At 42.4% G+C, this 24895-nt stretch overlaps 1 protein-coding gene across 2 annotated transcripts in view; it reads right to left on the bottom strand.

Annotated features, from left to right (window-relative positions):
* UBR2 (ubiquitin protein ligase E3 component n-recognin 2) overlaps positions 1-24895 on the bottom strand; it is a 128144-nt gene that overhangs the window by 58133 nt on the left and 45116 nt on the right. The window contains exons 10-21 of one of the 2 annotated variants that reach the window (XM_077485711.1): positions 23295-23383; positions 17719-17817; positions 14282-14445; positions 13801-13900; positions 13573-13701; positions 13226-13409; positions 11064-11125; positions 10094-10204; positions 7549-7614; positions 6390-6512; positions 5182-5245; positions 3222-3346 (exon numbers count right to left, since the gene is read on the bottom strand). In XM_077485711.1, coding sequence (XP_077341837.1) covers positions 3222-3346; positions 5182-5245; positions 6390-6512; positions 7549-7614; positions 10094-10204; positions 11064-11125; positions 13226-13409; positions 13573-13701; positions 13801-13900; positions 14282-14445; positions 17719-17817; positions 23295-23383 — 1316 coding nt within the window. Of the gene's footprint in view, positions 1-3221; positions 3347-5181; positions 5246-6389; positions 6513-7548; positions 7615-10093; positions 10205-11063; positions 11126-13225; positions 13410-13572; positions 13702-13800; positions 13901-14281; positions 14446-17547; positions 17647-17718; positions 17818-23294; positions 23384-24895 lie in introns of both variants that reach the window. The other variant, XM_077485710.1, reaches the window with a different exon arrangement.

Below are 24895 nucleotides of genomic sequence, written 5' to 3'. Positions count from 1 at the left end.
GCACATGTTTTTCCAGGTAAAAAAATGTGCATTTATTAATTCTTTACACTTGAGCCTGTAGAGCATTGTACCCACGACCATTAGATCATGGGTGCAATGTCACGCTCCTGCAGACACTGATGAGAGCTCTCTGCATGTATCTCCACATTATTCAGCTGCACGAACTGTCGGTTTACTATGAGCGCGCTGATTAGCACCCTGGTAGTTCATTGTGAATTACAAGCTGGTGGCAGATGGCACTTCCTGCGAATGAAGGATGTGTTATTTTTAAAATGAGACAGCGGCTGTGGGGAGAAGGACCCACGCCCTCTGTTACAGGGAGTGGGTGTTATTTTGGGGGGGGGGGTGCTGAACATGTTACACCCTAAATACAGGTGTAACATGTGCAGAAAGTACACGTATCCTTGAACTGAAAAGCCACTATGCAGTCACTGTACATCATAACAGAACCCTATGCTGACTGGATCTTACAACCATGCCTCTTCTCTAGTAACTTATCTGTGGACCATATTTGTAATAACATTAACTTTCCATTAAAAAATTGCCGCTGCTTTACATGACTTCATCCTGTCTTACTACAGCCTTTAGGAATAGTACCCACTAATTGTACAGGAGGGAGCGCTGTGCTTTTCATGAGGGCCACAAAAGCACTGTGTGCTTTCTCTTTGCCGCAGAAGCTGAACTCACCTGAGCCGACAAGAGTGAGCACAGTGCATGAGCCGCCCTTGGGGAAAAAGACCATGCTCCCTCCTGTAACTATAGTGGGGATTCAAAAGTACTAAAATAACTCCATTGCTACATCCATAAACACTAATTTGAGTACATGCTCACATCCAGACAAGGTGAATATGAAAATGGAATTGACTACATTGTTTATGATTTAGGTACAAAATATGGTATTATACACATGTAACAAACAGACATTTATGAAATATGCTGTATATCTTTTTGTTTATATAGTGAGGCCTGTTTTAACCTATGTCATCCTTCTGTGTGTTATGAGGAAGCAAAACACATTGACGCACAGGGACTCACCTGTTACTACATAACAATGAAAAGAGAATTATGGGGGTGTTTTTTTTTTTGAGATTCATTCTTACCTAGGTGGATGCAGCATCAGACCGATGTTGCATCTGTCCGCCTCTGCCTCTGCCTCTGCACTGAGAACCGTGCCAATGAACACCGCCAATGGCTTGGTTCTCTTACTTCCCAGAGGGGACGGCTGCTGACTGTCAGTCTGCATCTCTCCTGCTCTGCTACTCCATGCTCATTGGAGCACTGAGCTGTGGAGGGATGGGGAGCGGCCATCTCAGTGGCTCGCTGAGAGGCAGAGACTGCCATGAGTCCAGGCAGCTGGCGGATCCAGACTTCCTAAGTGGGGATGACGCATTGCCTGGACTGATTCCAATGATGTCAGCAGACTTCAGACCACTCTCCGCTGAAAACAGGTCACAGGCTTGCAAAACTAATAGCACTACTGCGACCCATAGGAGAAGCCCAGCCATAAAAGCTCTTGCTGGACTTCGCCTTTAAAGAGGAAGTAAACCCTGATGAGTTTACTTCCTCTTTCATTCCCTGCAAAGGCAAAGCATAATGGACTACTATGCATCGCATAGTAGCCCATTATGTGTCACTTACCTGACACAGGAGCCAGCAAAGTCGCCGCTGTCCCCTGTAGTCCGCCGCATCCATCTTGTTGGTGGGGTCTCGCAGCTCCGCCGCTGTCATTCGGCGAAGCCGCGATGACGTCACTCCCGCACCTGCGCACGGGAGCCGACACGCGCGGCAGCTCCGTCGCTGAGAATGCCGCGCTCAGTGCGCCTCTGTCTACGGCGCAAGCGCCGTAGACAGCGGTGCCCGTTTTCGGGCACATATCTCCTAAACCATATAGGTTTAGGAGATATTGCTTGGACCTACAGGTAAGCCTTAATCTAGGCTTACCTGTAGGTCAAAGTGGTTTGTAAGGGTTTACAACCACTTTAATTTGAATATAATTGGCCATGGTAGGCCGAACTTTTTACAAGATGTGAATGCACGTTTTTAATCATGTCCATTCATGTGGAAATATCTACTTTTATGTTTTCTATGTATAATAAAATATAGGTTTTTAATACTTTGTTGTGGTCCAATTTGCCTTTAAAGTCCAATCTAAGGAGTGCCCAAAATTGCATAGGTATTGTTGTGCAGTGGTCGATACCGTGACCAGGGTATTCCAGGTATCTCTTCCTCTTGACCCTAAAGTCAAGTCAGTGCTTTCTCAGTCTGTTGGATGAATTTGAATGGGAAAACCATACTAGACAGGCTATAGTCAGAGTTCTATTCTTAGCTCAAAAGCAGATAATGGTACATTGGAAGTCAGAGGACCCTCCTACAGCTGGGGAATGGAAAGCTAATGTTGGTAATGCATTACAAATGGAAAAAGTTATACATCAACACAGAGGATGTCTACATAAGTATGAAACGTTATGGGCTCCATGACTAGAGGTCCCTGGGCTAGCCCCGGTGGACCTGATCATGGATAGACTATTAAGGCTCAATGTTGGGTGATGACGCTTATGATGAAATGGGAGTGCATTTTTTATTTCAAGGATGTGTACTATGTAATTAAAGAATGTCTCACAGAGCAATGAGTGTTATATGTACACAATGCAAAGTAAACTGTTGGCTTTGTTATCTTCTGCTTTTCTCAATAAAGCTTTTTTTCAGGATAATAAAAAAAAAAAAGTCTGTTCCAAGGGGTTTGTTTTTATAGTGGGTACTTCTCCCAATGCCTGCTCCATCCCTGAAGCAGTGGCAGTTTTTCTGGAAGGCTTTCGTTATTACAACTATGACAAATAGGTATATTATCAGGGGGCAATAATGATTAACACTGGGGCTACTATGGTGTACTGTAACTGCATAAGAGGGTTTATATTAAGGTGAAAGCAACATACACCTGTGACCTCAGAGCACCTTAAAGACCCATCCAGTCCTAGGCTGACAGAATGTGGGTTAAATAGCAAGAGATTTCATTCAACTCAAAGAGGACTGTCACTGGAGAGACTGCAGGGCACAGTCACTGTGTACTGCAGTGAGATGTACTCAACTATTAAAAGTAGAACTGTAGTGGCTATTTCTGCTTTGAGTGATGGCTATATTAACCTTTGCAGACATCATGCGCTATACATTCATCACCTTTCAACATAGGAGAAACCCTGCCTATTAAACTTAGGCACACTTACATCTTCCGGCAAGGCCTTGACCAGTTCACTGTGGGCCATAGGTCTAATGCTGAGCTGGTGGATGATCTCCCGCTTTATCTCATCAGTGACAGACACCTGCCCTACACCAGGGCAAAATCGTTCACCTGGAACATAAAAACATAGTGTTGATATGAACAGTAGAGGTTCGTCAGCCACTTCCTATCAGAGGGTGACAACACTGGTTGTGCTCTGGAATACAGGATTATGTTCCAAAAAGCACAGTGCTCTGGCACCTCCTGCCATCTGTCCCTATTAATAAGTTGTCTACCACTTGTGTCACACCTACAATTAGAGCACAAATGCATATATGATTTGTTGTCCAAAATAATTTCATACGCAAGCACAGGAATTTCCCAGGCCATGCCACCATGATGTGTGTGTTGCTGAGAACTTAAAGCATGTGTCAAGCTAAAAATGGTTTTCTTAATTTGTGATAGATTGAAATGGATTAAAACCACTGTCCAGTGATTAGTGATATCTGGGCTCCATTAGGATTTACCATTACTTAATGTCCTACTAACAACCGTTTTATCAGACAGAAAGTGAGGGAAAATCTGCAACTGGGACAACATGTAATATGAAGGTGATGGGGGTCCATGTGTGAGATTTGTATCTTAAACTGAACAGTCCATTTAGCTAAGTTTGGGGGACTTTATGCTACTGCCAAAGATTAGTTAACGGCCAGGGTATATAGGAACACAACAGTAAAGGGTTAGTTCACCTCTACCAAAAAACTTCCTATGCAGGCCTGTAGATGAAAACAAACTGGGCAGCTTTGACTAAAGTTAAATAATGCCCATACTGTAGGTGTAGGCCCTTTACATACTTCTTGAAGCCTGACTTGAAAATTCCCAGGACATTGCTAAGCGAGGGCAAGCCGATACTGCTCACCTTCACCATCACAGAAGTGAGCACACAAACGTTAAGCTCAGAGCTACTCCATCAAGGGAGAGAGAGAGCATGTGAGGGGGTTTGAATCAGAGAAAGAGCTCACTCCTGTGAGCCAGTCATGAGAAGGCCTCAATTAGCAAAGTTCAGGGAGTAATTACAGTCAGGCTTCATCTATAGCAAGGGTATTATTCAACTTTAGTCAGAGCTGCAGTTTATTTTTATTTACACACAATCCTTGCCTGAATAGGCAGTTTTTTTTGTAAATGTGAACTCTTTAAATGACCCTTTAAAACTTCAAAACATTGATCAGCTTTATGTGCACCATTAAAGCGGAAATAAACCCATCTATTTAACGGTTTGAAAAAACAGTTACATTCCTGGGTACTATGTAACCGGTTCCCAGTTACATGTCTACCAAGAATGTCACATTTGCTTGTGTCCTCAAAAAAAAGATAGGGAGGAGTTAGTTCTGCTTTAACATGTGCAACATACGGGCCACATTTATATAGAAATAACTGCAGACTGGAATAGCATGATGACAGACCATAACATATTACAAATTCAGCAAGAACACCATTATTCAGACTTGGTGGTAATAAACTGTTACACCTACAGATTAGTCTATAATAAGGCTTGCCTGTAGGTACACAAAGTAGCATAAACTTGCACCGTTTAGGAGATATTCAAAGGGCATGCAGCTGATGACCAGCACATGCGATCTGAAGGTCCAGCATACAGCGCCAGACCTTCAGAGCCCATGTCGTAAACGTGGGAGTGACATCATCGACCCCCCCCCCCCCCAGCAACTCATGTAGCTGGAGGCTGCGAACCCATAAGGAAGACCAGGGGAAGATGGAAGCTCTCTCAGCGGTGACAGTGTGGTGCTGGAGGGCTTTGTTTTAAGGCAAGTCTCTCATAACTTGCTAGTATGCGAAGTACACTAGCACAATATGACATTTCCTGGCAGGAATTTGTTTATTTTTTTTCTCCAACTGTGGCTTACTACCGCTTTAAGCCAATCAGGAGGAATGACAGCAAGCAAACTTACCAACAATCATAATGATGAGATGTAGCATTTCCTCAATGAGGGTGTTATTCTGCTGCACTATGTCCTGGAAGAAGAGAAGACACGCAGAGTATTAACAGGACAAAGCCACAATTTATGCCTAGAAAGATAGTGGGGGACATTCATAAATCATTTTGCAGGGAAAACCAAATGCAAAGGGCACGTTCAGAGGGTTTTGATAAATGGGGAGTACTCGGAATGGTCAGGGGCAGGTAGTGAGGTTCCCCAGGGTCCTGTGCTGGGACCAATCCTATTTAATTTATTCATAAACTATCTGGGGCATGGGGTAAACAGTTCAATCTCGGTATTTGCAGACAATACTAAGCTAAGCAGGGCAATAACTCCTCCGTAAAAATCTTGCAAAAAGATCTGAACAAATTAATGGGGTGGGCAACTACATGGCAAATGAGGTTTAATGTAGAAAAATGTAAAATAATGCATTTTGGTGGCAAAAATATGAATGCTATCTATACACTGGGGGGGGGGATCTAGGATGGAAAAGGACTTGGGGAACCTAGTAGATGATAGGCTCAGCAATGGCTTGCAATGCCAAGTTTCTGATAACAAAAGAAACAGAATATTGGCATGCATTAAAAAGGGAATCAACTCCAGAGACAAAACAATAATTCTCCCACTGTACAAGACTCTGGTCCGGCCGCACCTAGAGTATGCTGTCCAGTTCTGGGCACCAGTCCTCAGGCAGGATGTACTTGAAATGGAGTGAGTACAAAAAAGGGAAACTAAGCTAAAAAAGGGTCTGGAGGATGTTAGTTATGAGGAAAGGTTGCGAGCACTGAACTTACTCTCTCTGGAGAAGAGACGCTTGAGAAGGGATAGGATTTCAATTTACAAATACCCCACAATAGGGATAAAACATTTTGGCGGAAGTGAGTTTAACAAGAAACGTGGACACTGACTAAAATTAGAAGAAAAGATAACCTTAAACTATGTAGAGGGTTCTTTACCGTAAGAGCGGCAAGGATGTGGAATTCCATTCCACAGGCGGTGGTCTCAGCAGGGAGCATCGATAGTTTTAAGAAGCTATTAGATAAGCACCTGAACCACCGCAACATACAGGGATATACAAAGTAATACTGACTTATAATCACACACACACATAGGTTGGACTTGTGTCTTTTTCAACTCACCTACTATGTAACTATGTAGAGGAACAGAGGATGAAATCATACCTTGTTTGAGTTGTCTTTTCTGAACCTCTTCCCATAATCAGGGGTGTTAAATATCTGGAAGAGTTCAAACCGGCTAAGCACGATCATCAGAAAATGGTTGGGATCCATCATGGAAGCTCCGGCCTAGAATTAAAAACACATATTTCTGGTTGAGTGGACATCTTATGTTACAGAAACTGAATTTGGGCAGTGGCGTGGCCTCTCCTCATTTCTACAACATAAGCAGGAGGTGTTTTGTAGTCTTGCAGATGGAAACTCAAGAAGGGTTGATACAACTTGCAATAGCGCAGCAGAGTCAGACTTAACCACTCACAAGAAACTGGGAGCTCAGTTTTTTTTGTTGGCAGGATCAACAGCTATTTTTCTGTACCTGCAGAATTTTGCAAGACAAAATAAGGGGTCTTGTGGTTGAATTGCAGAGATGTACCACATAGTTTTTGCCTATACTTTTTAAAGAGACACTGTCACCTTGCCCATGCAGGGCAAAGTGACAGTTTCTCTGCAAAATGGCTACCACATTCCAATACTCATCTTTCCTGTGCTCCCTCACAGCTCCTTCCTCCATTGTAGCTGGCGACACTACTTGGCGATGTCTCAGGCCTAGTAGCCAACTGCTAGGCCTAAGCACTGTGACTTGACTGACGTTCCACCCTGCCAGATCACTGCTGATTTCAGGGCTGACTGCGATGATGAAAGAAGCGGCAAGGGAGAGCAGGCCAGATAAGTATAAGAGTCAGTGAGGTCAATTGCTGAGACACTGGTATTTATTTACTAAATCTGGAGAGTGCAAAAACTGGAACAGCTGTGCATGGGAGCCAATCAGCTTTTAATTTCAGCTTGTTTAATTAAGCTTTGACAAAAAAAACAAAAAAACAAACAAACTGGAAGCTGATTTCAATTCAGAGCTGCACCAGATTTTGCACTGTTCAGTTTTAGTAAATCAACCCCACTGTGACTTTGCCTTGAATGGTTTAAGAAAATGCAGATGGCCTAAAGACACCCTTCAATGTACATATGGTAAGTATATTTTCTGTCTTATTCTAGGCTTTTTGGCGTTGATGGTTTTTAACTTATCAATTTTACCGACAAGTGAATGCATTAAAAGGGAGCAGTATAAAGAGATATATTTTGAAGAAAATAAAAACGAACTAATGCTTACTTGTAACATCACAATGTCTTTGTCAAACATCTCTCTTCTGCATTTCACATTATGATAGTAGTAAATCTGTGAAAAAACATATCAGGTCAAAAATGATTTATAATGAATAAAAATGTTCTGCTGCTTATTAAGGCACATTAGCATAATGTGAAGGTTTCTTCAAAGAAGCTCCTGAGTTAGTAGATCCTTATGATATTTCTCACAACCCCATAACATTCTTGGCCATCTAAAATTTTCTTCCCCTAAACCCTTTGAATGTGAGCACACCACCAGGTCATTGTCAGTGTCATAATGGGCTGTATGTAGGGTAGATTGTAGCTTAAAAACTGCAACTAAACCAGTTTTAAAAATAGCTAGCAGGTAGGTTTTTTTTTTCAAAATGTACACTGGCTGTTGTGCATGCGCAGCTCAGTGTACGATTCTGGAAGTAACTTCAGGGAAGTAATAACTCCTATGCATATGAGCAGCTGAAGATGATTGGCATAACGTGGCAGCAGTGATGAAGTGAAGTTTCATCTCTAGCACAGGGCACTTTGGGAGGTGAAAGTGCCAAAAATAGGATTTTTAAAATGGCTTACCTGTAAAAATCCTTTTCTTTGAAGTATATCACGGGATATCCATAGGGGTCAAACCAATCGTCACCCTTCACGGTGGGTTCCGTTAAACCTTCAGGAGCTGGGGATCCAAAAAGGAAACCCACAATCCTGGACCTGTAATAGCACCACCGCCAGTGAAACCTTATGGCCTTATTACCAAAAGTACTGGATCCCGTGGTCCAGCTCTCTAAAAGAGAAGCGTTTACAGGCAAGACCTTGTTTCTTCAGACACAAGGCCCAGGTACCATTCAATTAAGCCTAAAAGACACTTTGAATGGATCCGGCTGCATGGCTAGCCCCAGCAAGGATTGCTCCAGTGGAGCTCAGCCAGCCCATCTTCACTCGTGACCAACACCTTAGACACTGACGAAAAAACTGAGATACTCCCAGTAGTGGAAGGGGTTATATAGGGAGTGCACTTTTTATCTTAGCTTAGGGCGTGCCAGTGTCCATTACCTGAAAGTGGCCTATAACCCACATAGTAACTACTATGGCTCTGTGTCCCGTGATGTACGATAAGAAATGGGTTAACCCCTTGGAGCCAGCACCTCCTGGCCCTTTAAGGGGTTCAAGATGATGGGAGGCAGGCAGGGTTTATGATCACGTGACCACCATAATTGGCTTTCATGGTGGTCACACGATCGGAAATCTCCAGATCAGGAGCAGTTATCTGCCGGTAACTGTGCAGGGAGTGCGCTCTTGGAACAGTTGTAATCACACTAATGCACATAAATATGTAGCTGCTCAGTACCAAAGCCCACCCCCCAAGAGGCTGTATATTTGTGTGCCGCCGGCACCAAAAGGTTAAAGTTGAACGTCACTCTCCCTATCAACATTGATTATTTTTAATCTTCATGCTGCTAGCATTAGTAAATAGATAGGAAAGTAGATCATATTAACTTGTTTTAAATTTCATCAGTTCCTGGTTTCTTTCCTAGGCAGATGATGTCATACATCCCAAGAGTCTTCAGGAGGGGACAACGGGTTTTCTCAGCTAAGTCCACTCTCCTGCATGCATGCTTGAGCTAAAAGCAGATTGATTCCAGGAAGCAAATGCTACATGAATCATCTGCCCTTACTCAAGATGGCAACGGCTAGAAATGCTAAGAGGGTGTTTTTCAAAGCCCGCAATGTCGGCACCCGAAGGTGACCAGTCCATCAGCTCCAGTCGCACAGGTCTGAATGGTTCCATTGTCTTCTGGGACACACACAGATCTCAGAAAGCGACGACGGTGGGGTGGGGAGGAGGGCAAAAGAATCAAAAAACAGCGGAAGTGACGTACGTCGCCGTGGGACAGAAGTTCCGAAGAAAACATTAGCTAAAAAAGGTATGAAACCCCCCTCCCCCCAAAAAATATTTTTGCCTGGAACTCAGCTTTAAAGTGGGGTGCCCCCTAAAAAAATTTTATTTAAAAGTCAGCAGCTACAAATACTGCAGCTGCTCATTTTTAATAATCGGACACTTACCTGTCCCAGGGTCCAGCGATGCGGGGGAACGAAGCCCCCCCCCTCGTTCCCCCGCTCTGCTCGCGGCGCTGGCATTCTTACTGTGGGCACCCGGCTGTGGCTTCACAGCCGGGCACCCACTGCGCATGTGCGAGCGGCGCGAGCCGTGATACGCCGTACAGTCATCTGGGACACGTGACAGGTCCCAGATGACTGTGTGGCGCCGAGGGGAAGTGATGTCAGGAGCCCGGGCAATGAAGGAGGCAGACTACAAGGGGCCCCTTAGCAACAGGCATTTAGAGGTGATGTTTTTTTCCAATAATTTTTTTTACATTTTTTTTATGAATTTTAAGCAATTTATTTATTTTTGGTGGCAACACTACTTTAAGTAAGCTGTGCAAAGTTGCACATTACGGTAAGAGCCCTGAAGACCTGCAGCAGCATAGGTCCACTTTAACAAGAGTACAGAAATGTTTGGCAAACATTAAAAGACTATCACCCACCTGGTTTACTAAAGAGAATCCATTTCTTCTCCACATTCCAGCATGCACCTGAGCACATAGCACTAAACAGCGGAGTGGGTGCTCAATCAGCATTGGTGGACTCAGTTCACTCTGAGTAAGAAACAGTCAACAAACATGACAACTTCAAAGCACGTTCATACATGAAATATAACATAATAAAGAATAAACCAAAATTATATTTGAGTAAGAGGATAAGTGCTTTTACTTTCAACCCATCCTTTTCGGAAGGGGTTTTCTTACTCTAGTCAAACTTCCAACATACAGCTACTGTCAATCAATCAATGAGCCAAATAAGTTCTTATACAGGTCAGACAAAAATTAATCTGGTTTTACGCTATATATTTGACCATAGACAGTAATGTTCTGAAGATCAGTCAAGAGTAAAGTGATTGTAAGGTAATTAAAAAACGAACAAAACAAAAAAACAAACAAAAAAAAAATGTTTATATTTACCTGCTCTGTGTAATGGAATTGGAGAGTGGCCACAAACCTTTTCGGGTCCCCCGTTGGCCCTCCTGACCATTCCTTTCTGTCCCATGCTCCCATGGGAAGCCGTTTCCCATAGGGGCACTCATATGTGCTTGCACCAGAGCCCTGCTGCTGAATCCATTGACACAGACAGTGGGAATCGGCTCCATTCCCTCATCACTGGCATTGATTGATAGCACGGGAAGCCAATGGCTCCTGGTGACCCAGCAAAGCCAGCGAAACCTAGAAGTGAAGAGCTGCAGATGTGCAAGGCGCTGAATTGAATGAGGGCTCAGGTAAGTAAAAGTAGGGGGGGGGGGTGAGGGGGGTGCTGACAACCTAAACATTTCTTGCCTTAATGCAAGGATTGTAAAAAAATGTTTAGATAACCACTTTAATTAACAGAGTGCTTTCATTAAAAACATCTTGAACAATGTGTGGATTGTGTTTGGTGTGGACAGGCAGACATACACCTACTTACAAATGGCAGAAGCTCAGGACACTTGTAAGCCACTTCACTTTTACTGAGCAATGCATGTAGCCCTAAGTGTGAAAAAGACAGCAATAAGAATTAGGACAAAGATACAGTTAATTATTCCATTAGGCACTAGTAGAACTGAGTACAGCTTATGCACCTTCAGTATTAAATGCAAAAGCAAACTTACTATATTGCAGCTTACCACTCCTTAGATGTGGTGGCACTGGCTGCAAAAGTTCTGTTTTATAAGCTATCTTTTTATTTTCACCTAGTGATTCAGCCAGTAGGTATGTGATTTTTTAATAGAACAAGCTGTCCAGCAGACGACGCAGCTGGAGGGTTCAGACAAACCATTTAACATTGACAGGGGTGCTCACAATGGTGAGCATTTATGCAAAATTGTTATCTAACTGCTTGTAAAGTTCTAGATGTACTAGCAGATTTAAATAGAATAACAAATTGAAGCCAAACTCCAGCTAACCCATCCCTACCCTCCAACAGGCAATTCTGCTGTCCAAAGGTGCCCCCTCTGCACCTTCATCCAGAGTGGGGGCATCCTAATAAGAAATATCTTAATGGCCAGATCACCAGGTGAAAACAGAGGGAAAGAAGCCTTAGAAAATAAAACTAATGCAGCCACCACACCTGCTGACTGGTAAGCTATTAAATTTTTGGTTTGGTGTTAACAACGCTTTAACAAGCAATTTATGGATTTTAAAACAAGCACTTGCTATTCTCTGTAGTTTTGGCCACTTTGGAGTAGTTTGTCCTCAAATTTTGTCACCAGTTTAACCTTATCAGTTTTTCTTTCACTTTCTCTTGGTAGTTCAACTCCCCTCTCCCAGCAGTGACTTGGCAGCCTACCAGCCTTCTTCATCTGTGATGTAAACAGAGACCTGGCTTCTGCTGTGAACTCGGAGGAGGAATTGAAGCCTATAGGGGCTCTATCCACCAAGGTCACTGGCTTGTTTAAAAGCTTTTTTACTGCTTGTCAAATTGAATATTAGGTATTAAACGCAAAAGCACAAATTCACCACTTGACCCCCAGAAGACCAGGCCATTTTTTGTGATACGCCACTATTACTTAAATGACAATTGTGCGGTCGTGTGACGCTGTACCCGAATAAAATGTATGTCCCTTTTTTTCCACAAATAGAGCTGTCTTTTGGTGGTATTTGATCACCCATGCGTTTTGTATTATATGCGTTATAAACAAAAAAAAAAAAAAAAAAAAACAAGAATACAACAATTTCTGCTATAAAACTTATCCAATAAAAATGTTTTTAAAAATCAAATTTCATCAATTTAGGCCAATATGTATTCTGCTACATGTATTTGGTAAAAAAAAAAATCCCAATGAGCATATATTGATTGGTTTGACCAAAAGTAAAAGTTATAGCGTCTACAAACTATAGGATTTATTTTATTTTTATTCATTTTTTTTTTTTTTTACTAATGGCGGCGATCAGCGACTTATAGCGGGATTGCAATATTGTGGCAGACAACCTGAATACTTACATATTTTGTGGACCAGTGACATTAATACAGTGAGCAGTGCTAAAAAAAAAAATATGCACCGTCGCTGTACTAATGACACTGGCTGGAAAGGGGGTTAACATCAGGAGCATCAAAGGGTTAACAGTGTGCCTAGCCAGTGTTTTCCTACAGTGTGGGAGGTGCTTTTACTAGGGGAAGACATGGATCCATGTTCCTGCTTTGCAGGGACACAGGATCCATGCCTTCCCTACTGACAGAACAGCGATCTGCCTTGTGTACATAGGCAGATAGCCATTCTGCCTGCGTACTGAACAATTGGTGGGTGCCGGCGGACATAGAGTCTGCAGTAGACGCCGCTGTGTATGATCACAGGAGGAGCAACCCACCGGCGGCACACACCCTAAGCGGAAGAGCTGGATCATGTATATATACACACACATGATCCGATGCACAGATGCCACCCTGTAGCAGTAAAACTGCTCTGGGGTGGACCTGAACTGGTTAAGAGCTCAATAATCCCAGGACACAGGATACAATTTCTGGCCTGACATCAGTACCAACATGCAGAGCAGAAAGTGAAAAATAACCTTTTTTTCTACATTTTATTTGAACAGAGCAGAGATCTACTCTTGTGTTGTCAACTTAATGGCTAAATCTGCAATACCTACCTGCTAGAAGTCGTGAAACCGGGAGGTGAATGCTAACTTTCTCCTGAGACACACAGTATCGTATGGTATCCACAGAGTGACCCGCCATGCTGAGAGTTATAGGCTGTTCCCCATCCGTGAACCCACCGTGACAATGTGTCAGCACTTCCAGGCACTTCTTATAGGCTTCAATCAGAACATGCTCCTGGAGACCAATAAGACACAACTTTACTTTTTTATATTGTTCTTCTCTCACTTTGAGGTTATGCTATAGCTGGGCATAGATGGATCGAATAAAAAAAAAAAATGAAAATAAAAAAAGTGATAAAATCAATGCATTGAATAAAAAAGTAGGATGTGATGCTTACATCAATAGAACACCAATCTTGCATCATGGAAATGATATGGGTTAGCTTCATCTGTAAAGTGAAAGCCGCCTCCCACTCTGGTTCCATCTCAATATGCTGGCCTACCTGGCGGGTTATCGGGTCCATCCCCTGCACACACACAGACAGACAGGTGAAGCAGATATACAGGAGAAATTTCTAACAATAAATAATTTGCATATAATGAAAGACAGAGGACAAAGGACATACCTGCATGCACTTCAGCAGTTCTAAAAAGGCATAGAACCCTTCAAGAAACTTGAAGCGTAGAGCCGATGACCACTCAGGAGGTTTGCTAATAAGCAGATACCTAGCGAGGAAGAATAAAACATTTCTTTATCTTCTTTCACAGACTCCCTGCTGCCAGCATAGTTTCCTAAAATCGATCTTAATGATAGGATCAAATATCACTTTATTGCTCTGCCAACATGATTGTGAACACTAAAAATGTTCTGTTTAGAGGAGCAGGAAAGCACCAGAGCACCTGAGCCAACAATTCCAAAAAAGGTCTATAGGAAAGTGCAGGTAACCTGCATAAAACCCACACACACATTGTGCTGCACCTGCGGTGTGGGAAAGCTGCAGTACATCAGTGTGAAAGCGCCCCCAATGCTACAGGTTGGCCAGGGCTCGTATAAGCTGGAAGAAGTACCCTGGAAGGGTATATTTAGGTTGCCATTTGCCTACTTACTTCAGATCCAAAACTAGGCTCTGAACTCTTCTAAACTTGAAAGCTTGCAGTGCTGTGTATCGTTCAAACTGAAACCTGCCCTGGACATCCCGATGTCTCAAATGATCCATAAATGTCCTTATTATGATGGTCATTAGGTTCTCTTCAGTGATCAACATCCGGGCCTAGGCAAGATCAAAAGGTTTAATCTTTAGTATGTATTAGTAGTAACAATAAGGGACATTGTGTCGACATGCACTGCGAATCTGGTGATAAAATGTTGAAAAACCTTGAAAAGAATAAAGAAGTGTGAACAGTTATACTTGTAATGAACATCCATTCATGGAAATAAAGCATGGAATGAGTTACGTTTGCTGTACTCACAATAAACTATCTCAACCTACTCGACTAAGCAAAAGGTCGGTGGAAGCAGAAAAGATCATGAAACAGCTCAACATTTTAGGGTATTGGCAGGACCCAGACTTTCTTCTTTTTTTATTTTTTTATTTAAAGGATCACCAATATTTTTTGAATCCTACTCTGAACAATCAGACAGCATCATCACAGGTTCAGTCTCACTTCTGTGGAAATATCACATAGGAATTTGGATTTGTAGTGACTTCCTTTGGCTAAACTACGATGACCCTTTATCTAGGTAAGCCTGTTGCAATAGAAATATGCTCATCTTAAAAAAGGAAGTGCTGGGTTATTAAAAAAAAAAAAACACACAGTTGGAAAAATAATTATTTAATCCTCTACAGAGTTTGCCCAATTACAAAGAAATGAAGGGTCAAGAATGCCTTATTTAAATGATAGAGACAGAATATCAACCAACAATCCAGAAAAAACACAGGATACAAATGTTATAAATTGAGTTGCAGTTCAGTGAGTAAAATAAGTATTTGACCCCCTACCAACAATAATTCTGGCTCCTACAGACTGTCTACAGTATGTGGTACAAAGATTAGTCCTGTCAATTTAAGAAGGTGCTCCCAAGAACTAGTTATGTATATAAAAGACACCTGTCCACAGAATCTCTCTATTCCATTCAAACTTCACAATCATGCGCAATACCAAAGAGCTGTCAAAGCATGTCAGAGATAAGATTGTAGACCTGCAGAAGGCTGGGACGGGCGAAAAAGACCATCAGCAAGACGCTTGGTGAGAAGACAACTATTGGAGTGATTATTTGCAAATGGAAGAAATACAAAATAACCAACAATGGCCCTCAGTCTGGAGCTCCATGCAAGATTTTGCTTCATGGAGTAAGGATGAGCATGAGGAAGATGAGGGATCAGCTCAGAACTACACGTGAGGAGCTTGTGAATGAGCTCAAGGCAGTTGGGACCACAGTCACTGAACAAACCATTGGTAACACAATACACAGCCATGGACTGAAATCCTGCAGCACCCGCAAGGTCCCCCTCCTCAAGAAGGCACATGTACAGGCCCGTCTTTGCCAATGAATATCGAAATGATTCAGACAATAATTGGGGGAAAGTGCTGTGATCAGATGAGACCAAAATTGAGTTTGGCATTAACGTGACTCGCTGTGTTTCATGCTGAATACGACCCCAAGAACACCATCCCTACTATCAAGCACGGAGGTGGAAACATTATGCTCTGGGGCCGTTTCTCTGCTAAAGGTACAGGCCAACTTTGCAGCATTGGGGGGGCCAATGGACAGGGCCATGTAGTGAAAAATCTTGGATAAGAACCTTCTTCCCTTCCCAAAACATATCGCCAAGGCAACAAAGTGGCTGAAGAAGCACATTAAGGTCATGGAGTGGCTTGGCCAGTCCCAAGACCTTAATCCTATAGAAAATGTATGGATGGAGCTGAAACTGAGTTGCCAAGCAACAGCCAAGAAACCTTAAAGAGGAGGCAAAGCCCCCCCCCCCCCCCCAAGGAAAAAGTTAAAAGTCAGCAGCTACAGTATTTTAGAACACTTACCTGTCCTGGAATCCGATGTTGACACCACAGCCGATGTTTCCATCAGCTTTTGGGTGCTGTCGCCATTGCCTGTAAGGGAAACCAGTTCCCTACTGAGCTGTGCTTTGTTAATGGCCTGGTGGCAGGGGAAGGTGGACTTTTGGGTGGAACTCCGCTTTAAGGATTTAGAGAAGATCTGTAAAGAAGAGTGAACCAAATTCTCTCCTGAGATGTGTGCAAAACTGGTAACCAACTACAAGAAACGTCTTACATCAGTCCTTGCCAAGGGTTTCTCCACCAAGTACTAAGTCACGTTTTGCTTGGGGATCAAATACTTATTTTACTCACTGAACTGCAACCCAAATTTATAACATTTGTATTGTGTGTTATTTTTGGTTGATATTCTGTCTCTATCATTTAAAATACACCTATGATAAAAATGATAGACCCTTTATTTCTTTGTAAGTGGGCAGACTTACAAAATCTGCAGTGGATCAAATAATTATTTTCCCCACTGTACATACGTAGAAAACTTCTGCAGCATTGATGCTGCAAGCTGTCCCCTGCCGGCTCTAAGCCAAGAACTGAGCGATCACATGACCACTGAAGGCGCAGTCCCCAGCTCTCTGCTCAGCACCACTACTCTGGGCAGGAGAGGGGGTGGCTGCGGCTGGCTCAGTCTCGTAGCGGTCCGCTGAGAGGCTGAGCCTGCTGCCTGTAAAGCATTTGGGTGGATCCCAATATTATTGTCAGGATCCCTCCAGAATTTGGAGCGGGTCTGTGCCATCAGCGGGCTTTATCCTGCTGTCAGGTGATTCTGGGTCACAGGAGAGCACTTATGTGCCCCACATGAAAAGTATGGCCAAAAGAGCTTTGGCCATACTTCTCTTTAAGGTTCTGTCCACACCTAGGGGTTTTGTTTTTAGCCAGAAAAGAAAGAAAGCAATTTTTGCAGTGATTTTGCACAGGTCAAAAGGTCACCCATGTAAAAAGCAGAAACGTATTTAGGGTAATTGAAAAAACAAAAACTGACATACTGTGCTTTATATCAGTAATGCAGTTACTTCTAGATATTTATATTTATAATATATATATATAATCTCCTAAAAAACACTTTACATACACCTAAATTTAGGTGTGTTACCCTATAACATGTATTGCTCCATTATGTGAAGGCAAAATTATATGATAAGAATGTAGGGGGAAAACTATGAAGTGAAATTAGCGCACGCACTTACTCATGCAACCCATGATAAGAGGTGAACTGTTTACGCTAGTTGACATGGCCCGTCAGCCTGGCAAATACTTACGAATCCAAGGACGCTGCGTGTGTGTACAGAGACTCGGATACTTACAAGTGAAGGGACTGTGAATATCTGTACGGATAGATCAGTGATTGAGAACTCCCTGTCGTGGTCATCTTTGACATAATCACTCTGCAATCGCTCATAGTTCTAGTGAGAGGAAGGTAAGAAAGACAAGGGGTGCCATCTATCAGTTCACAACAAACGCGGGCATTTACTCACCAGGGTGGGGACAGTGAAGAGTTGGACAGACAGAGCAGCCACCGACACGGCTCGCTCGTGATCATCCTCCATAAAATCTTTCTGCAACTGCTGGTAATTCTAAACAACAAGTGGGAAATTCACCTCCAATCCACACTGGCCTTGTAAACTAGGCTTCATATCGTTAAAGTATTTCAAGGTAAACTATAGTGCATTGTCACTGAATAAAGTTTACCAGTTATTGTAAAAGAAATTTTTTGACTATAAATTATAAATACATCAGGCTGATGGCAGGTATAAAGTGCGAGCATCTAGAGGGTCTGGTATTGATGCCTACCACCTATTTCTGTTGACCAGAGAGGCAGCCAGCCCTAGTAATGAGTCTACAGGGATGAATGGAAAACAGGAGGAAGCAGGCAGGCTCTGAAATGAACAGGTGTTGGTGTTCTGCAGTTTCTCAAAAGTCTGGTATCCAGGGGTAATGGAAGCTGTGACAGGTACACAAACACCTCTAGGTGGCTGTACTTTATACTTGCAATCAGTTTAAAGTGTTAATAAACCCAGTACCCTCAATTCACTATATCTGGTCTACCACAGTACATGTACATGAAATTATTTTAGTAAATATGCATGACCCCTGACCCTCTGTCTGAACAGTGCTGATTGACCCTGTGCTGATCACAAGCAACCCCCACCCCAAAAAAAAAAAACACAAAGATGCCTCTAGCAATACACACTAAAGCATGTGCAGAGGCTCTGTTCCATCAACAGATGGATTGGGAAACATAAAAAGGGAGGATCAGAGAAGACAGGATCAAACAGCCTTTTTACACAATGCAGAGGATTAACCCCTTAGGGTCCACAGTGAGTATAACCAGCATGCTTTACTGCATATACAGACTGATCTTATGGTTGTGGGTTTAGTAACAATTTAAACACTTGCTGTACCATAATTTGAGTATTAAACATGTTCACTGAATCTCTCAAAAGTATTTATCTATAGATCAGGCCCTCAGCCAACTTTTCTGCCCAACAATACATAAAATAAGATTTTAAATGCAGTCTGTTTTCAGTCAGTATGATCCTGACTGATAGATCTGCACCAAGGAATAAAAACAGTAAAATATAATCACTGTGCAGTACAGTAATGATATCTAATGGGCAGATATAATGGCCCGCCCTATGCATTTAAATAAAATATATTCAAGAAAGGTTTTCGAAAGAATGAACATCTCTAAGAGAAAGCTATAGATTCCTGTAAAATTGTAAAGATGAATACCAGGCATGGTACATTGGTCCATCTTGGACCAATGCAACTATCCATACACCAGACCTAGCGAATGCTACTAGAAGCTCAAAATCACTGACGTAGACACCGCTACTGCAGTGCTCTCCACTTGCTTCTAGTTCCTGTGCTGGGCGGCTGGCCTGATGCATTGTGATTACAGGAGATCAGTCACTCTGCCTCTCCACCTCATCCAATCAGAGAACGCTTTGCATACATACACAAAATGCAAAGCATTCTCTGAAGGGCTTCCCATGCTCAGCGGTAAACCTCCTGTGTTCACAATGCATCAGGCTGGCCGCTCAGCACGGGACTGGAAGTCGAGACCGCTGAAGCAGCTTCCAGGTGCATCAGCCAGATATAGTGAATGCATAGTTACATTGGTTAGGTACATGTAACTATGTAAGAATATACCATCCCTGAAATTCTTCATTAGAGAATCAATATGGGAAGAAACTCACAAGCAATGTCAGAAACATCAGTGTTGTTCATTCTGTTTACAAGGCATTAAAATGTATGTAAAGCCAAAACTTATATTTTATTTTTTTGATTTTGCATAGGCTAGGGATTAATTAAGGTATAACTTAGACCCCTTTCACACTGGAGGAGCTTTACTGGCTCTATAGTGTAAAAATAATGTCTGCAAAGTGCCTCTCCTGTCACTCCAATGCGAAAGCCAGAGGTCCTGTAAGGAGCTTCTTTGAGGTGATTTAGGAGCGGTGTATACACTGCTCCTAAAGTGCCCCTGCCCACTGAAATCAATGGGCAGCGCTGCCAAAGCTTTTAACCCTTTTTTGGCAGCTAGCGGGGATTAAAAGCGCCCCACTAGCAGCCGAAAAATCGCTGCTAACACAACGGTAAAGCGCTGCTAGAAATAGCGGTGCTTTACCGCCGGCGCCTGGGTGCTGTGAGTGTAAAAGGGCTCTAAAAGGAAAAACTTTTTTTTTTTGGATAGTATGGAGAGGGATTAGAACACCTGTCAGTTTTTATTGTTAAAGAGGAAGTAAAGTATTTAAAGTATAAAATATCTCCTAAACTTGCACCGTTTAGGAAATAATTTACTATATACACTGTCGCCGACGTCATCGGTGCATGCACACTGAAGGAACGACCTGCTTGTGTCATTTCTACAGGACCCGTGCTGTGACCAGCAGCACCCGCGGGAGTGACGTCACTGCAGCTCCGGTCACAGTGCTGGATTCCGTGAACCCAGGAAAGATGTCCGCCGCGGGAGCGGAGTGCAGGCAGCACTGCAGGGCATCGTTCTAAGGTAAGTATTTCATACTTATGCCTTTGACTTGCAGGTTTGTTTGTTTGTTTTTTTTCTCCGGAGGTTTACAACCCCTTTAAGGAGATTCACCCTCTTCATTTGTCCTGTTTACTATTATAATTGAAAGTGAAAGAAAGTCCCTAATTTTGGGTTGTCCCTGGAAAAGCAATAGAGGGTAAATCTTCAGATGGAGACACTAGTTCTGGTGACCTGGGGGTCCCCAAAGAATTCCCTTAAATTTGTAGGGATTTCCTCTCACTTCCTGTCTGGCTATGGGACAGGAAGTGAAGGAAAATCTCTGCAAGGGGACAGATGGCCAAAAAAAAAAAAACTGACAGGGGTTATAATGAAATCTATCCAAAATGAAAAAAAAAAGTTTTGCCTATAGTATTACTTTAAAAGTGGTGTTCTGCCCACCGCTGCAAAAAAATAAAAGCCAGCAGCACTGTACAATACTGCAGCTGCTGGCTTTTAATAATAGGACACTTGCCTGTCCTGGAGTCCAGCAATGTGGGCTCCGCAGCTGATGCTTCCATTGCACGTAAAGGAACCCGGCAGTGTAGACCTACACCTTCACGGCACAAACTGTACTGCACATGTGTGAGGCTCCTTTCCTCCCTCCTACTGGCCAGTGGCAGGGGGAGGAGGAGGGAGCCGAGTCAAAAGGTGCCAAATGTGCCACCTGTGGGGGGGCATTGCTTTCTTTTCTTGCTGGAAGAAAGAACAGCAAAATGTTTTTTTGTACAAAGCACTGGGCTGCATTACACATTTTGTAAACCTGTATCGTACCAGAAAAAAAAATTTGTTTGTCCCTTCGGATAATTTCAATGTAACGGTCATGATCGGCTCTCGAAAGCTGTATCCTAATGATCAGATTATTGTGCGATCGCTTTGAAAGCAGTATTTTTCGTCCGATTGTCTCATCGTGTGTACTAGACATAAGTGTTTTCCTTCCCTCCAATCAGCTTTCAGAGCTCTCCTCACTGATGTAACTTCACCTCCCCATCCCCTGCCTTTCAGAGCTGAGCGCTCTGGTGTGAATTCTGCCCTTTGAATGGATGTAGGGGAAAGACAGCTGTAATTACACAGGGACAATTTATATAGAGAATTTATTAAATCTCTGTATCACCTGAGGCCAGTCACTTCACTGGGTGTAAGTGTTTACAACCACTTTCATTTTAAAATTTTGTACAGTTGGGCCAACAAAGTCTTGCCTATATACTATACTAAATTATATAACATTTCTGAAAACTCTCTGAGCCAAGAGATATCTCACACAACTCAATGCTCTCCCTTTTCCCTGTAGATTGTGGGGAAGATGGTGAACAATAATGAGTATCAAAAAGTGTTGTACGATCTCTAAAAAGAAGGATAGTGGCTTTTTCAGCAGTTATAATACATTACAGAAGCTTTTTATCTCTAGGGGGTGCAAAGGTGCCCATAGAAAAAGATTATTTGGGGAGAAGCTGGATTAAAGATAAAAAAAAAAAAAAAGTCAAACAAAAAACCTACCCTTGCATGGGGGCTTACTTCACTTAAAAAATAAATAAAAAAAAAAGCAAGAGAGGTCAAGGATGGAATGTTTAAAAGCTTTTACTACTCGTTAAGAATATTTAACTTGTCTAATGTCAATAGCCAGGGCAAAGGTGCATTTTAATGCTGTCTGAATCACTGACCTAAAACGTGTACAGAGATAAGGAAATTGTACACTTCTTTACAACATCTCTCAGCAGTGACCGGGCGCTGCTGGAAGGGCTTAGTTTTAAGGTATTACATAATGTGCCAGTATGCAATGCATACTAGCACATTTTGCCGTTTTCTTACAGGATTTATTTTTTTTTTTTTCATTCAGCAGTTTACAACCACTAATAGTACTTAAACACAATAGAAAAGTACAAATCCAGCACCAGGACATCAACATAAAAACTGTTACTTTAATCAAATGAGTCTGAGTCTGAATGGATTGGAAGGGAAGTTATGGCTATGTGATTATTTAATCATTCTGATTGGATAATGTATGTATATCCACCATGTTGTATGACCTGTTTGTTCTGGAGTAGAAGTTTTATCTATTAAAACTTATCTACACCCAAGAACAAAAATGTAAAATCTTGAAGCTTAAGTCTCTTGTTCACACTGATGCATTGTGGGATTTGCAGCAATTCCTGTGCATGTCTCACACTGCATTCACATGAACTGCTATGAGTGTCGATGTTAAGCTAACGACACCCCAAAAATGACTTGCAAAACGCAATACGATTGGCTGAACCAGATCACATGAGTAATCTGATCCAATTGCATGGCGGAAAAAAAAAAAAAAAAGGTGACGGCACCTTTAGTGCAGGTGCGGTGCGATTTGAGCCATACAAAATGAATGGATCAAATCACACTGCAAAGAATCGCATGTGATTTAAACAGGAATGTGGTGTGATTTTTGTGCGAATCACATGTGGTTTGCCACACCACAATAATGTGAACTGGGACTGAGATGGGTGGATGCAAAAGTTTTTTTTATTTTTATTTTTTATACCCTTTCCCCCTCCCAATTGGTTCATTAAGCTGTTGTGATATGGACAATTCTGCAGATTCTCAGAAAAGCTTTACTTAACATCTACAGAATCACTTCCAAGCTGGCCTACAATGGTAGAGCTCCCCTATCCAGCTATGGAGAGAGCATCTCCATTAAAACAGGTAAATGGTTTGTTGGTAATCCTGTCATGTGCCATGGCATTTAGGCATTACATACACTTTAATAATCTGTGTTACAGAGAATGGTAATATTTGGATGTTAATGTAATTTTAAAGAATATTTACACACTGAAATAATTAGGGCCTCGCGGATAAAGACAGTTAATCAGAAACAAAATCAGAGCCAGTTATAGAATCACATGTCAAATATTTCCACATTGCATATTTCCTGCTAAAATAGCTGCAGTACCCCTCAGACCTATTACCAGGAACAGAAAGGTACCGATTCTCAGCTAAATAACAGAGACTGTACGGAGTAAGATTAAAGCATAAAGAAAGCAATATCAAACTTACTTTCGCAAATCGAATGGCAAAAAGTTTCTTGTATTTTAAGTCCATCAACAAGCTACTCATGAAAAGCTGGTGGTAACAGTTTCTTGCCCCTAAAAAAATAAAAAATAAAATAAAAGGTATAAAACATGGATTCTGCTATAATTAAAGTAGTTCTGACACATGTGCTTGCACAATGTTTGTATTATTCTGCAGCACCCAGAACCTTATGCAGGCCATACATAGGTTGAATGCCAAACATTTTTTTCTTTTTTTGCATATTAGAACGTGTGTGTTTTGTGATCCAATGGCGTCATTACCGATTTCGAAATTAGATTAACCCAACCTTCCATTTCACCGGCTACAGAAAATAAATTTAATAGCAGGGAATCTTCTTTTCTTTCCAGGTCACAGCTCATGCGCATTTCTATTTCAATTATATTTCTTGCACGATTCTCCCTTCATAATAAATTTGTTAGTTTTTTTTCAAAAAAACATCCAACATGCAAAATCACTCAGGAGTCTGCAGAGCATTGCAGCCATGATCTGTGTATTGCAGGTGCAATGTGAGGCTCCTGTAGGCCATAACTCCATACAGGCTGTCAGTTTCAGAGCTGCAGGAATAGTGAATGGACTACAGTTGTGCTGATCAGCACACTTGAAGTCCACTGAAACTACAAGTGCAACTGCTGCGGTGTCAGACAGCACTTGTAATTTTTTCATACACAGATGCTTGTGAATGAATGATATTGGGGGGGGGGGGATTGGGAAATCAGGGGGTGAAGGGGACTGCTGCAAACTAACATGTTACACCCTAAATACGGGTGTAACATGTAACATATTACTGTAGCACTGACCCCCGAAGGAGCTGCTGGTTTTATTGGGCTTACCGTTACCTTCTTTACCTCGTCTCCGTCTAAGGCTTCCCGTGGTAGATGGCCCAAAGAAATGCAGAAACTGACAGTGGATCCTTTTTTTGGGTTATTTAGAAGATAACACAGTTTAACGGAGGGTAGAGGGTTAGGAAGAAAGTTCAAGTACTTTTGGACTGAAAAAACAGAAAGTCCCTTATAGAAGAAATCCAGAGAATTACCGTTTCACAGCTGGATTCTCACAACCACCCGATAGACCTCCTCTCACTAGGCCTAGCAGGCGGTAGGGTGTTAAGTAAAGCAAAGTCTCTGCCACAGACTTGGATGTAGAATATTTGAGAAAAGTCTCTGCCACAGACTTGGGTGTAACTGAGGGACAAAGACAAATTTAGAGAGCGATCATACGGTACCAGCATCTCTCAGCTGGTCCAGCGATACCGTATGAGTGTAGATCCATGAAGTGTCCTTCAACTGAGCCTCCAGGCTCCTTCAGAGAAACCAGCCTTCTGCATGGCCCTCTCCTGAAGAGTCCTCCCCTGGATGCTCCTCCAGTTACTGGGCCTCTCCCTAGACGAAACGGCGGCGGACCACCTTTGAATCCTCAGGCCTCAATATCCCCTCAGGCCTGTCCCTGCAGTTACTTCGCCTCGGGCTATCCAGCCCAGAGACTCGGAATTGCATGGATCCGCACCCCAGGCCAGGAGAGCCATGGGGGCTGGTCAGGAGGACCAGGACTAAACAGACAGAAAGCTT

The sequence above is a fragment of the Lithobates pipiens genome, unplaced genomic scaffold (assembly GCF_037356315.1).
Source record: "Lithobates pipiens isolate NorthernLeopardFrog02 unplaced genomic scaffold, aLitPip1_a1.2 Scaffold_18, whole genome shotgun sequence".
Lineage (NCBI taxonomy): Eukaryota > Metazoa > Chordata > Amphibia > Anura > Ranidae > Lithobates > Lithobates pipiens.
This window is presented reverse-complemented; position numbering and strand designations above follow the sequence as displayed.